We start from the raw sequence: 16137 nt of genomic DNA on the forward strand, positions 1-16137 counted from the left end.
ACCTGGGCGGATGTGGCACAGAGAGGGCGCTGTGGACCTAAAGCTCAAGGGTTGGTCAAGAGTGCTTCAAAAGGGGGACAAAAAAAGTGGAAATGAAAGATCTGGTGAGAAACATTCAGTATCGAGAGAAAACCCCCCACTGACCAATTTAAGTGCCTGAAAATAAATTTTAATGGTTTGAGGACTGTGCGAAAGCGTGTATGGTTCAGAGAATTATTGGTGCATAATAATGTTGACGTTGTGTTCGTACAGGAACACAATCATAAATTAGGCAGTGAGTTGCGGATAGATGGGTATGATGTGTATGTGGAGAATGCTATACAGTTGAAAGGTGGTGTTGCCATCATGATCAGGGAGACTAGCCCGTTTATTGTGAGACATTGCGAGGATGGAGAAGGGAGGGTAATAAGGGTGGAAGGTCTATGGGGCAGGGAGAGGGTAGCTTTTGTGTGCGTGTACAGACCTGCAGAGAATGATGGGTGTGTAAAAACTAAGTTTGTGAAGGAGGTATTGATTTACTATTTGCAGTCACTCCCTGAAGTGGCGGTCATATGAGGGGATTGGAATTGCATGATCCAGCATAGGGATGTTGAACCCCTGGGAAGTGAACACTTTTCTGGGGTGTTGGGGGATTTATTGATTGGGGTGGGATTAATGGACGTGGCGGGTGGGGGTGAGGTTGAGCATACCTTTGTATGTCGCAGGTATGCGGCGCGACTTGAAAGAGTGTATGAGCCACGTACCATCGCAGTCAAGAGTGTGTGTATCGTAGATGTAGTGTTTTCCGATCATAGAGGTGTTCTCGCAGTTACTGGAAATTGAATGTTAAATTATTGAAAGGGGAGAAGAGCAGCCAATCCTTTGCAACTTTGTGGGAGGATTTGCAGGCGGGGGCACCTGGGGATGATGACTTGGTTCGGTGGTGGGATATGGTGGCTAAGACACGTATCCGGGATTATTATGTTCAGCGTGGGCGGGAAAATAATCAAATGTTGTTCGGGCTTCAGGGGTATTTTGAAGGACAGTTACGTGATTGTTATGTGGGTTATGGTGCACGATACCCTGTAGAAGAAATTGAGGATTTAAAGGAACATATACAGGGTTTGCATAATGATCGTTTTGATGGTGCTCGGGTGGTGGGAGGTTTGGAGGAGGTTCTCTATGGGGATCGGCCTTCGGCTTGTGTGTTGAGGGAACAGAGGCAGCGCAGAGCAGCTACGGAAATGATGGGGTTAACAGTGCATGCAGGGATAGGAGGCTATCACGAGGGACAAGCGTTGGTGATGACGGAGGGCATGATCAGGTATATAGAAGCTTGGTTTAAGACCTGCATGTCAAGCATTGGAATAAGTGATATAGCACTACGGGAAATTGGTAACAACATGCAGTGTGGGCTTAGTACGCAAGACAGAGAAGCATTGGAAGGGCTTATTTTGGAGTGCGAGATATGGCAAGCTCTGGCTGGGGCGAACTTAGGCAAAGCACCTGGCATTAATGGGCTACCGAGTGATTTCTATTTAACAAATTGGGGTGTTATGAAGGCGTTTTTGGTACGGTTGTCTAACATCTTAAAGACTGACAGGGTTATGGGAGAATTGAAACAAACGGCAGTGGTGGTATTGGTGCCAAAAGGGGATCGATCAACAGTTCTGGACTATAGGGCCATTTCACTCATGTGCGGTGATTACAAGTTGTTCGCGAGGATACTGGGGAACAGACTGAAAAAGGTGATGGACAAAGTTACTGATAGGAGATAATACGGGATACCAGGCAGGTCCATGTTCGAAGGGCACGGGATGATTCGAGGTTTCATAGAAAGGCGACAGGTATCGGGGGGTGGGGGATTTTAGCATTTGATTGGGCCACTGCATTTGATAGTGTAGAAAGGGGAGATTTGTGGCAGTTCATGAATTGGTAGGGTTGTGGGAATGAAATCATCTCTTGGGCACAGACTTTATACAAGGGGGAGACTATGCGTGTGCAGGTCAATGGTCGATTAGGTGTGCCAGTTCAGATGGGTCGGGGTTTGAGGCAAGGCTGTCCCATTTCACAATTATTGTTTGTGTGTTTTCAGGATCTTTTTTATAGGGCTGTGTGGGCTAGTGTTTTGGGGAGTTTGGGGGGTTATAAGAGCGATGGGTGGCCTGGTATTGTGGGTTACGTAGATGATACAATGGTATTGGTAGGAGGTGGTGTAGACTTGAAGCAGGTGGAAGTTATCGTGGACGTTTTTGGAGAGGTGACAGGGATGAGAATTAATGCCACGAAAACTAAGTTCATGGCAGTGGTAAATTGGGACCAAATGAGTAGGGGAATGAGGGGTAGGTGGAGCATGGTGGACCAGCGTAAGATATGTGGGATTGTGTATATTTGTGATCAGATGGTGGCACGTGAGGTGAACTATGTGAGGGTTGTGGATAGTGTGTTAAAGAGACTAGGAGGATTGAGGTCTGCACATCTCACGTTGCACCAAAGAGTAATCGTGACAAACGTGCTATTATATAGTAATTATGGCATGTGGTGGTCATGTATCCGTTAATGCACGGAGTGGTCACGAAATTGTTTCATAGGGTTTATCGGTTTATTTGAGGATCTGGCTGTGAGTGGTTAAGCAGAGTTGTAATTACTTTGCCGATTGGCCAAGGAGGGCTGGGGCTCATACCGCTGGAAATTAAGATTATGAGTATTTACGTGAAAAGAAGTTTTCTGCCGATGGGTGGGAATAAGGGGGAGGGGGATCGAGAAAGTGCACGAGGACATAAAACGTTGATGGGCGGGGAAGGATTTACGAGCAGGAGAGGGGATGTTGAGAGTTTTGATTGTGGCGAGGGATCCAGCTCGAATCAAGCTGCGTGTAATCGAGAGAGTGGGGGGGGGGGGCTTGGAGGTGGCTGCTGTGGAAGGAGCATACCCGATGTATGCCTGGCGCGACATGTGGGAATGTCTCCGGAAGTTGGGCATCAATCCGGGTGTACGAGAGGTGATGTATCGCTTTTTACACGGGATTCTGCCGTCTGGGGTCGTCTTATTTAGTAGAAAGCTCAGGGAAGGTGGGGAGTGTCGAGCGTGTGGTGAAACTAGAAACCATTTTTCATGTTGTATATTTTTTGTGAACGCATAGGGAGGGTCAGGGAATTGTTTGGAAGGGTAATTCGATTTATGGGAAGGGGTGGGTTGCAGGTATTGCGAGTGTTAAGTTTACACATTGATACAATTTCCTGTATATATTCTTTACTAGTGTATTGAGCTTTTGTCAGATGTCATGTTATATGTAAAATTTATATATGTAAGATTTTGAATCAAGAATGTGTATACATTTCAGTTCACGGCCCTGTGACTGTATTTCTTTGTAGTTATGTTCTTGCCGTAAGTTATTGTTGTATGTTTTGCAGCAATATCTTGCGAGCATATATTTGCAATCCGTTTGTGCCAGCTAATTTGTGTCGGGGCTTCTTTTTTTTTTTTTTTTGTTTGGCAGTGTACGTACCTTCAGGATTGAGATCCATACTGTTTCCATTTATTTTTATGTTAAACTGTATTGGTTTTAAATAAAATATAAAAAAAATAATTCTGTCCATCAGTAATACCGTACCAGAGAGGTTCAAGGAGGTCAGAGTTACTCCTATTTCAAGAAAAATAGTAGGTCTGATGTCAGCAACTATTGGCCTGTTAGTCTACTCAGTGTAATATCCAAAATTTTAGAGAGGGCGGTGTACTGTCAAGTAGTTAATTATCTTAATAACAACAACATTCTCCATAGTTACCAATCATGCTTTAAAAGATCTTACTCACACGATACCTCCCTAATTAATCCATAAGAACTGAAATGTCGATAGGGAACCTCATAGGAATAGTAACCTTAGACTTGCCAAAGGCCTTCGATACTGTCAACCCCGATATACTCTATTATGTTGAATATTTCATATGCTTTTCTAAAAATAAATGAAATATTAAAAATTTGAGATGTTTTAAAATGTTATTTTAATGCATAATTAGATGATTTAGAGCGGTATGAAGCATTTTTCACAAACTCAAAAAACATTTTTTTAGCTAAAATCCGCAAATATTCACAATTTTAATTGAAACTGCTGTTTCAATTGCATTTTATTGGAAGAATAAACCAATTCAATCATATTTTTTCAAATAACATCTGAACATTTTACCTAAAAAAAAAATAAGGTTTTCAAGAAAATACTTGAAGTCGCAGTGAATCGTCGAAATAGACAGTAAAATACCGTTTTAACACATGTTTCTATATTTTTACATGTTTCACATATTCCCCCCCCCCAAAAAAAAAAATCAATAAGAGTATATACCTCAAGATACGAACAGCTCAGAACTCGAACAATTATGTAAGTGTATTTATGTAAGTGTTTTTGTAAGTGTATTTTTGGGGATCTGAAACGGATTAATTTAATTTACATTATTCCTTATGGGAATAAATTTGTTCGGTATCGGCACTCGAACAGCTTTCTGGTACCAATTATGTTCGTATCTCGAGGTACCACTCTATTTTATTATTGAATATTTCATGTGACTTTTTTCAAAATACTTGAAATGCTAAAAAACTAGAGCAAATATTCTAAAATGTTATGCAATTACATATTTCGAGGATTTAGTAGAGTCTGAAGTATTTTCTGACAAACCTCATAATTTAGCTAAATTCCTCAAATTTCCACAATTGTAATGGGAATTATTACTCCAAACGCATTGTCAGGGAAAAGTAAAACAAGCCTCAATTTTTAGATAAAATATGCATTTATTCCACTTAAAAAATACTGAGGTTTGTCAAAACATACATTAAAGTTCACTATATTAATAAAATGTTTTAACACATTTTTTTATATTTTTATATATTTCACATTTTTATTTTTATATAAGAATTCCACAAAAATACATATTATTGAGTACTTCATTCAATTTTTTAAAATTACCTGAAACAATAAAAAAAAAATTAAGGAAAATGTGATAAAACGTTAGTTTCTTGAGTATTTCGACGATTGAGAGCGATTTTTACATTATTTTTTTTTGCTAAAATACGTAAATTATCACATTTTAAATCAAAACAGCTTCTGCAATTGCATTATAATACTTTTTTTATCAAGTAGCATATACCATTTTTTTTTTTTTTTTTTTTTTTTTTTTTTTTTTTTTTTTTTTTTTGCTGAAGATTAAGATTTTTGAGAAAAAGGTTGAAACGACACTGAATGGTCAAAATATGCAAAAAATAATGTTTTTGCACATTTTTTCTATACTTTTAAATATTTCACATAATTTAAAAAAAAAATCATATGAAAAAATACACAAAAATATACATCATTGACTATTTCATACGATTTTTTTTAAAAACTACGTGAAACATTAAATAATTAACAAAAAAGTGCTAAAATGTTATTTAATTGTATATATAATTGTATATTTGGACGATTTAAAGGAGTTCGACGCATTTTCTGACATAACTCAACTTTTTGCTTAATTACGTAAATTGTTACACTTTGAATCGTAACTGCTGCTCTAATATCATTTTAAGAGAAAAGTAAGACAAATGTTATTTTTTTCAAGCAGCGTATATGCATATCTCAGCTAAAAATTGAGGTTTTCCAGAAAGTGATTCAAACCTCACTGAATCGTCGATATGAATAAAATAAAGTGTTAGCACATTTTCTTATACTTTTAAATATATTACATAATTTAAAAATAACAAACCGGCAGTATCCCACCGAAGCAGGGTGGCCCAGAAAGAAAAGTGAAAGTTTTAACTTTAGTAATGCATACAGAAGAAGGGGTTATTAGCCCCTTTCTCCCAGAATTTTACTCCCATTTTACTTCCCCATGGAGACAAGAACTAGTAAGAAAATAGAAGAAAACTCAAAGAGGTATGTATGTATGCTTGTACATGCATGTGTAGTGTGACCTAAGTGTAAGTAGAAGTAGCAAGACGTACCTGAAATGTTGTATGTTTAATGTTTATGAGACACAAAAAAGACACCAGCAATCCTACCATTATGTAAAACAATTACAGGTTTTCGTTTTACACTCACTTGGCAGGATGGTAGCACCTCCCTGGGTGGCTGCTGTCTACCAACCTACTACCACAGGACGGTAGTACCTCCCTGGGTGGCTGCTGTCTACCAACCTACTACCACAGGATGATAGTACCTCCCTGGGTGGCTGCTGTCTACCAACCTACTACCACAGGACGGTAGTACCTCCCTGGGTGGCTGCTGTCTACCAACCTACTACCACAGGACGGTAGCACCTCCCTGGGTGGCTGCTGTCTACCAACCTACTACCACAGGATGATAGCACCTCCCTGGGTGGCTGCTGTCTACCAACCTACTACATATTTTTGTGTACTTTCATATGTGAAATATTTAAAAATATGGGAAAATGTACTAAAAATTTTTTTGTTTTTTTTTTTGCGTATCTCGACGATTCAATGCTTTCATGAATTTCTTGAGAAACCTCTATTGTTATCTACCATACTGAAATATGTTATTGTAAAAAATAATAAATGATTTGTCTTCCTTTTCCCATAAAATGTAGTTGAAGCACCAGTTTCCAGCAAAAGTGTGATAATTTATGTATTTTAGTTAAAAAATCAGGAATGCCCGAAAATGCTTCAATTTTTTTTTTTTTTTTACTATTATTATTAACACATTGGCCAATTCCCACCAAGGCAGGGTGGCCCGAAAAAGAAAAACTTTCATCATCATTCACTCCATCACTGTCTTGCCAGAGGGATGCCTTACACTACAGTTACAAAACTGCAACATTAACACCCCTCCTTCAGAGTGCATGCACTGTACTTCCCATCTCCAGGACTCAAGTCCGGTCTGCCGGTTTCCCTGAATCCCTTCATAAATGTTACTTTGCTCACACTCCAACAGCACGTCAAGTATTAAAAACCATTTGTCTCTATTTACTCCTATCAAATACGCTCACGCATGCTTGCTGGAAGTCCAAGCCCCTCGCACACAAAATCTCCTTTACCCTCACTGGAGTGCGATAAAATTAATGAATTTAGAAACAACTCACTCAGAAGTGTTCAAGAAATGGCTAAGTATTTTATCCACAGTGGTATATTACAGACCATTCTGGAGAAATACCCTGACTTTGCTAGCTGTAAATAAAGCATTACCACATATGTGCATGTGTGTTAGTTACCATTTTGTCCTAGGCACATGCCGATTAGACACTAGGCCTGTTGTGTGTGTGTAGGTGTGTAGGTGTGTAGGTGTGTGTGTGTGTGTGTGTGTGTGTGTTAGTTAGTTACCATTTTGTCCTAGGCACATGTCGATTAGACACTAGGCCTGTTGTAGGTGTGTAGGTGTGTGTATGTTAGTTACCATTTTGTCCTAGGCACATGTCGATTAGACACTAGGCCTGTTGTATATGAGCACATGTGTGTGTGTGTGTGTGTGTGTGTGTGTGTGTGTGTGTGTGTGTGTGTGTGTGTGTGTGTGTGTGTTAGTTACCATTTTGTCCTAGGCACATGTCGATTAGACACTAGGCCTGTTGTATATGAGCACGTGTGTGTGTGTGTGTGTGTGTGTGTGTGTGTGTGTGTGTGTGTGTGTGTGTGTGTGTTAGTTACCATTTTGTCCTAGGCACATGTCGATTAGACACTAGGCCTTTTGTATATGAGCACGTGTGTGTGTGTGTGTGTGTCTGTCTGTGTTAGTTACCATTTTGTCCTAGGCACATGTCGATTAGACACTAGGCCTGTTGTATATGAGCACGTGTGTGTGTGTGTGTGTGTGTGTGTGTGTGTGTGTGTGTTAGTTACCATTTGGTCCTAGGCACATGTCGTGTGTGTGTGTGTGTGTGTGTGTGTGTGTATGTGTGTGTGTGTGTTTGTGTGTATGTGTATGAGTGTGTGAGTGTGTGTGTGTGTGTGTGTGTGTGTGTGTGTGTGTGTGTGTGTGTGTGTGTGTGTGTGTGAGTATGAGTGTGTGTGTGTGTGTATGAGTGTGTGTGTGTGTGTATGAGTGTGTGTGCATGTGTGTGTATGAGTTTGTGTATGTGTGTGTGTGTGTGTGTGTGTGTGTGTGTGTGTGTGTGTGTGTGTGTGTGTGTGTGTGTGTGTGTGTGTGTGTGTGTTTATGTGTGTGTGTGTATGAATTTGTATGTGTGTGTGTGTGTGTGTGTGTGAGAGAGAGAGAGACTCAGCAATCAACATTTGAACCAATAACTCACTACAGTTGTGACCGGGTGTGGAAGTGTGAATTGCTCATTACTCTAAAATTTGTTCATGATTGCAGCCATGTATAAACGTAAGTAACCATTCTTACAGTATTCATTACCTTTGTAACTTGTGAGTTCATTACCTTTGTAACTTGTGAGTTCATTACCTTTGTAACTTGTGAGTTCATTACCTTGTACCTAGTTCAGCCATCAAAACTTTGGAGCCCGGTCCCTGGACCCATTGTGTACCTCTGTAATCTGTAAATACCTTTGTAACTTGTCATGATTGTGACTAGACCTACCTGGAGTTCATTACCTTTGTAAATTGTGAGTTCATTACCTTTGTAAATTGTGAATTCATTACCTCTGTAACTTGCTCAGCTATCAAAACTTTGAGGCCCAGTCCCTGGACCCATTATGTACCTCTGTAATCTTTTGACTACCGCCCACAGGATGGGTATGGGGTGCATAATAAACATTAAACTAACCCCCTTCCCTCTAACCTTTCCTAGGCTGACCCCTACCCCGCCTTGTGGTGGGGTAGGGGTCGAAAGCAAAAGACTTGGCAGACGATGTAACATAATCCCCCCAGTGAAACGTAGGGGCACGATTCGTGATTAGTACACTAAGAGTAAACACAATAAGCGTCCAGGGCCGAAGACTGTTCAACAGCCTCCTACCATGCATATGGGGAATTTACAAATAGACCGCTGGCTGCCTTCAAGTCAGTGCCAGATCAGCCGGGATATGGTTCGTACGTTGGACTACTTGCAGCCAGCAGTAACAGTCTAGTTGATCAGGCCCTGATACACGGGAAGGTCTGTTAATGGATCGAGCCGAGGGGGCGTTGATCCCCGGAACACCCTCCAAGTATCCTCCAGGTTGTTTTATTTTTCCCATGAAATGCATTTGGAGGAGAAGTTTCCAGTAAAACACTGGTCAACAATTTTTAAAAAGTTGTATGCTTCTTAAATGAGATTAGTTAATTCTTATGTATTTTCATGTCCTGAATCCAATATCACCTTGAAAAATGTTTATTGGTTATAGGTTTAAAGATACGAGAAGTAAAATATGATTATTTTATTATAACGTACAATATGTGTCAGTATGTTATAAACTCTAATCTGTACTTACTCTCTGCCTTTTTCTTGACATTTATAGTGGGCTGAAGAATCATCTCTTTTCAATGTCCAGCAATAGTCTGCAAGCATTCTTCTGCCCCGTTTGCCCTGGTACCATTTTTTCCATGGTTGAAATATCTTGGTGAAACTTTTCACCATGCTCGTCATTAACTGCCTCACAGTTTGCTGGAAAAGTGTCTAAATGTGAGCCCAAAAAGTGAATTTTAAGTGACATGTTACATCCCATGTTCTTGAAAGCCTTGATGAGGTGTTCCACCAATTCTTCATAGTTGCCTTCCCTTCTGTTTCCGAACATGAATGTTTCCCAAGCAGCTCTCTCCTCCCCATGAAGGTCTGACTCAAAGTCACCATCTTTAAGAAGCTCTCGAATCTGAGGACCATTGAAGTCTCCCCCTCTTAGCATCACTCAGTGAGGGGAATTTTGTTAAATACTTGAATCCCTGACCGGGTTTGTCCACAGCTTTTACAAAGTTTTTCATGAGCCTCAGTTTTATGTGTAGTGGTGGTAGCAAAATTTTGTTTGGTTCAATAAGAGGTGGATGTTGAACATTTTTCATGCCAGGCTCCAATGATGGACGAGGTGGTAAGTCTCTCCTGATGTAGTGGGAACCTCTTGTACGGCTGTTACATGCATGTCAATAACTTGTTCAATGAATATTTATTATAAGTTTAAAAAGTGTTTGGCTAAGAAAATCACCTGCATTTCACCTCAAAATATAAACTTGCACATCATAACCACCGTCTATGACTGCTGGAACAATAATGAAGGTCAGTCAGACTGTGAATGTGGTAAGAAACACTGCCACAAGCTTGTTGGAACCTGTTGTGACACGTAGGTGTAAAATGAACAAACAATTTTAACTATAATATTAATTGTCAGTGACCTAAAATTAGTTGGAAATTGCTACTTTGGTCACGGAAGTATTGTGGTTGTTGACCAGTTTATAATTTACATCCCCAAAGTGTAAATTCAGTATATTAGGATTCTCTAGATAAGAAAAACTTTTGATATGTGAAATCAGGACCATCATCATTCTCTGCACATTTTCCAGCTCATTAATGTCAGTTCTGAAATTTGGAAACCATTTCAATGGAGAGAAAGCAAGGTTCAAATTTATGCAAAAGACAATTACTATGGTTCTTATGAATAAGACGTATTGACAAAACGTGTTTTAGAAAATTTCACTTTCACAACAGGCTTCGTCAGTTGAATACTGGAAGCAGTAACAAGAGCAGTAACATGAACAATGTTAAGAATCTCATTTAACAAAAACGTTTTACTTTCATTGCAGGCTTCATCAGTCTGCTACAGATATTTGCTCTTGAGGAATACGAAGTAGACGAAGTTGAGAGTAATCTGTCCATCACCTTTGGAGAAAGATGATAAGTCTCTTAGCGTAATGCAGAAGCAAGTGACCAGAGGTTAATACACTTGAGAGTTGTGATGAATGGTTTGAAAAACCGACAAGTTGAAGATTGAGACACTTATGCAGCATATGGGAATCTTTATTCAGGAAACGTTTCGCCACACAGTGGCTTCATCAGTCCAATACAAAGAGGAAGGCGTAAGGAGAGGAGGAGAATGAGGTAATCAGTCCCTCAACCTGGAGTCGATGTGTTCAGTCCATCAATCTTGTAGAATGTACAGCATAGGGCCGTAGACGTGGCTTATATACTGTAGTGAGGTGACGTGAAGCAGGTGGAGGCGGGGTCATAGTGGTAACATACACTAGTCGAAGTAGGTCTTCATCCAAAGGTTGAACAAGTGTTGAAGAATTCTTTGTAACAAGATCCCATGATGCTGCAGTGTCTGACAGTTGTGATGAATGGTTTGAAAAACCGACAAGGTTTTTCAAACCATTCATCACAACTGTCAGACACTGCAGCATCATGGGATCTTGTTACAAAGAATTCTTCAACACTTGTTCAACCTTTGGATGAAGACCTACTTCGACTAGTGTATGTTACCACTATGACCCCGCCTCCACCTGCTTCACGTCACCTCACTACAGTATATAAGCCACGTCTACGGCCCTATGCTGTACATTCTACAAGATTGATGGACTGAACACATCGACTCCAGGTTGAGGGACTGATTACCTCATTCTCCTCCTCTCCTTACGCCTTCCTCTTTGTATTGGACTGATGAAGCCACTGTGTGGCGAAACGTTTCCTGAATAAAGATTCCCATATGCTGCATAAGTGTCTCAATCTTCACACTTGAGAGTGCCCTATGTTCTTAGCTGAGATTGTGTTGGATGGCTTCCCTCAACTGTGAGTAGCTGTATCTCCAGGTTAGGGCTGAGTTAGAGGAAGCTAGAAGAGAGATTCAGCTGCTGTAAGGTATATACAAGGATTATCCCCAAAACTACCTCGTTGAGAACAATCGCATCGATGATCAGACCAATGGTTGTATGCTGGTTCAAAAGAGTGAGACGACCTTGAAACTAAGGAAGGTCCTGCAGATTGTTGTGAAGACTAGCAACACTTTTTATGTTATCAGAAGAGTGTTAATCGACGATCCTGACAAACCAAAAAAGGATCATCTCAACGAAGACCACCAAGAACGTCACCACGAACACCGCCAGTGAAGTTAGCTATAGTCAGATTAAGTTTATGGACAACATCATGAAAGGTAATGAGAGCAATCCTATCATCTGTTTCAGTGCTGGAGGAAACGCTGTTGGCAGATACAGGAGTGAAGACATGATTAGCAAGTATAGGTCAATGATAGACATAATTAGGAAAAAGGATGGCTCCATGTAATACATGGCATTTTGCCAAGGAAAGGAACTTGAAACGAATAGTTGTCCATGACAGCTTGTGTTAATTGTTGGCTGAACAAACTGTTCAGCCAACCATTTATAGATAATTTGGACCTTATCTATGGTAGACATGACATGTAAGACAGAGAGGGAGGATTCATTTATCTATGGCAGATGTGGGGGCATTGGCCAGTGCAGTGAAGGGAGTTGTTAGGATTTTAAATTAGAAACAGAGGTAAGGGTTTTTGTGGGAAAGCAATGAAATATGATACAATAGAATTGGGCAGGATGAATTATCAGGAGATCAAAATGAGGTAGAGTTATTGGTGAAGATTGTTCAGCCAGTGCCACGAGGTGTTAATTAAGGGCAGTTATAGAGATTTAAACAGGGAAAGAGGGAAGATTAAAGAGGGTTTCTTAATACATAATATACAAATAGTCGAAGCATTAGAAACAAATGGATGAGTTGAGATTAGTTGCAAGTGTGGTTAACATATACGTATTTGCCGTAACTGAGAGTTGGTTTATTATGAAGAATCAGGATATGCCTTCTGAATGTCACGTTCAGGGTTTTAAGTTGTTCCACGTTGACAGAAATAACCATCTGTCAGAGAACACCTGAACTGCTGCATAAAAACGTGTATAAAAACTGAAAGAACACAGTTTGTCTAGGTAGAAATTTTCATAGGTGTATTAAAAGTTAATTCAAGATTGTTTTTAAAGCAGTTTGTTACAGAATCAACTTGGGCAAATAATCTGCTCGATTTGGTTCTGGCAGACGTGGATTCCCTTGTTAATATCCAATAAATTACAAATGAACATTGCACGGACGACCATAAATTGAAGAATGGAAGTATGGAAGTAGGGATAATTCAGTAACGGTCACAGATTTTCGTTTAGTAGATTACGAAGGGCTTAGATAACATCTATCATCTGTGCCTGGGGTAACGAAAAGAGTTATCAGTATGACAGGTTTCTAAACAGAGAAATAAGATCGAATAGAACTGATCCCAAATGGATGAAGAATAGGCTCAAACACATTCAAGGGTAGAAAAAAAATTGTATGTGTATAAAAAGAGGTCACCTTAGGAATCAATTTTTTTACATTAAGAGGGAGATCAAAAAAAAAAAAAAGATAAAAAAAAAATTTAACGGGACTATGAAATTAACGTTACTAAGGATTTGAAAACAAATTGGAAAGGATTTTTTCTGGTATTTAGAACAAACTAAATCTGGTCATCTTACTGATAAAAACGATGAAATGTGCTCAGTTTTTAATAATTATTTCCACTCGGTTTTCACACCCTGAAGAAACTAAATTATGTAATATCACAGTCACTTGGGATATGGTAATCAAACAGGTTAACAGATTAAAGCAAAATAAATCCCCAGTCTCTGAAGAACTTTTTTCAAAGGTTGTAGAAGATGGTTAATGCAGTTCCTAGTTTTTTAAAGCAGAGGATAAGTAATTACCGTCAAACTTCCGCACAATAAGCCTGACCTCAACTGTAGGAATATTACTAGCGTCAATTATAGCTGATATTAGGAGCAAAACTTGATTTATGACACTGATCACGGATTCACTAGGGGTCGTTCCTGTCAGATTAATTTACTGCCTTTCTTCAGTAAAGCTTTTGATAGAGAATCACACAAAATACTGTTTAAGAAAGTGGCAACTGATGATAATGTGAAAAATGTCCTGTTATGGATCACGGCGTGGCTGGCCAAGTGGAGGCAAAGTGTATATAAATGTGGTGAAATCTGAGTAGGGATCAACCGAAAGTGGCATCCCACAAGAATCAGTTTTAGGATCATTGTTGTTCATAATATAAATTAATAACCTTGACGAGGAAATAACAAGTGATATGAGCAAATTCAAAGAAGACACAAAAATAGGCAGGATGACTGATTCATAGGAAGATGTCACTTAACTTCAGGACGATTTAGATAAGCTCAGAAACGTAGCAGATGCATTTCAATGTTGATAATGCCAGTTCCTGAGGCTCAGAATGTAAATAACCCTAGCACCTAAAAACTAAATAATATAGAACTTGGCCATACAGAATACGAAAAGCACTTGGAAGTTATGGTAAGCAGCAATCTGAAGCCAAGACAGCATTGCCTAAGAGTACGTAATAAGGCAAACGGATTACTGGGATTTATATCATGAAGTATAAGCAACAGGTGTCCAGAAGTTATACTACAGTTCTATGCATCATTAGTTAGAGCTCACTTAGATGATGCAGGTCAGTTCTGGTCTCCTTAGTACAGTTACCTTTCTTCTTTCCACAACATATTCTGAGTGTTTTCCAAGTTCTGTTTGGGAATAATGAATCCCTTAATGGGAGGTATTATAGAAAAAAATTACTAAGTATTGTATTTTTGTTTTATTAAGCTGTATAGCCCTTGTGGCTTAGCGCTTCTTTTTAATTATAATAATAATTTGTTTTATTAAATCACAAGAAGTGACATAATGTACCAGTGTTCGCACGATCACTCAGAGAGGCACCACATCTGAACTCTAGTCCCCGAATATCTTATTGAGTAATGATTCACTCATCAAATTCAAGAACTAACGCAAGGTCCTAGTATGAAATACCATAAAACTAAGACTCCACACTGCATGATATGATCCATAGTAAGCGGCGACAAGCATCGGTCGTATGACTTGCCTTGTTTCTGTACGAGTAAACTATAATCCATCCCAGTCGCCAATAGACTGTGGAACAGAGACACAAAACAACACTGGGCATTAAACTGGGAGATGTTTCACTCACTAGGGGTTATTTCCACTGAACTGAAATAGCCCCTTAGTGGGTGAAACGTCTCTTAGTAAAATGTAAATGTTGCATTTGCCTTTATTCCACAAGGTCTGGGACAAGTGAATAATTTAACTTTGGTGTAGGAACTAAGCCAGCTGAAGGAGCTAAGAAAAGTGAATTAAATCAAGATTAATATTATATTCACAAAATTTTCTCAACTCACATGAGTCACAAAACAATGTCAGGAGACGAAACTAAGTCAGGTGCTGGAACTTTTTCATGGACAGGAACTAAATTATATACAGGTAGTTATAGTAACAAGGTGCTGAAGCTGGGCGTTATATCATCATAAATAATCCTAGGTCGTGATGAGAGGCGAAAACCTTTGCTATTTTACTCTTCTGATCTCATCTGAATAGACATTGTAAGTCCTGATATCTGTCATCCATTACATAAAAAACAGTGTAACACCAGTAGGTCTGCTATCCTCTCTTTCTCTCTCTCTCTCTCTTTCTCTCAGAGTCAGTTTTTAATACATTTCGAATTTTATTGTTTAATAATAGAAATTTTGTTCTCTTCCTTAGCTGTCAGTCTCTGCATCGTTTGTGCTACTGACGCCAAAATGCCACGCTCCATCAGCATCTGAAATGTAATGGAATAACGTTAATTTTAAGGTCATCACTTAAGCTTGCTTGTGCCTCATTGGCTCAAGCAAAAGACTTGGGCTTTATCCTATGTGTGGCCTGAAGAAACATGGAACTTGTTTGTATACGCATGATACCCTTAACCAGAAAGATGGAAAGAGGGACTGAAACATGGTCCTGGTACTGGGAGTTCCTGATTTAGTTCCCCCCAAAATCTTTCTGTTTATTCACTAACAGTCGTTTTTCCGACTAAAATCGAGTTTATGTTGCCCTTGTTCACCTTGCAGTGATGAACAGCAGGTATTACTCAATCGGTTATGAGCTGTTATGAAATATTCGCCTAACTGTTCTGAACAACGGTTGTCAGAAACCTGTTACCCATGTTCTCCTAGCAGTTCTGAACTACAGGTGACATACATGTTATCCCAGATCACCTAACTGTTCTGCACTGCAGTTATGCCACACTCATTACCCTGTTTTAGTAGCAGCTCAGAACTGAAAGTGTCAGACACATGCTATCAAATGTAGTAAGAAGGCAACTGTCTACCGACAACTAGAGGGAACACGAATGCCTTCACTAAGGACACTTTATTGAAGACTGAATACATGTGGGTCCTTAGACCTTGGTCACTTCAAA

General features: G+C 39.4%; 2 protein-coding genes across 2 annotated transcripts in view; both read right to left on the reverse strand.

Annotated features, from left to right (window-relative positions):
• Positions 1–16137, reverse strand: part of LOC128703098 (glycoprotein-N-acetylgalactosamine 3-beta-galactosyltransferase 1-like) — a 536922-nt gene that overhangs the window by 364235 nt on the left and 156550 nt on the right. The window lies entirely within an intron of this gene.
• Positions 14388–16137, reverse strand: part of LOC138855229 (glycoprotein-N-acetylgalactosamine 3-beta-galactosyltransferase 1-like) — a 117449-nt gene continuing 115699 nt past the window's right edge. Inside the window, exon 7 of the mRNA XM_070103515.1 lies at positions 14388–15498. Coding sequence (XP_069959616.1) covers positions 15403–15498 — 96 coding nt within the window. The 3' untranslated portion in view covers positions 14388–15402. The remainder of the gene's footprint in view (positions 15499–16137) is intronic.

Source organism: Cherax quadricarinatus, chromosome 85 (genome assembly GCF_038502225.1).
Source record: "Cherax quadricarinatus isolate ZL_2023a chromosome 85, ASM3850222v1, whole genome shotgun sequence".
NCBI lineage: Eukaryota > Metazoa > Arthropoda > Malacostraca > Decapoda > Parastacidae > Cherax > Cherax quadricarinatus.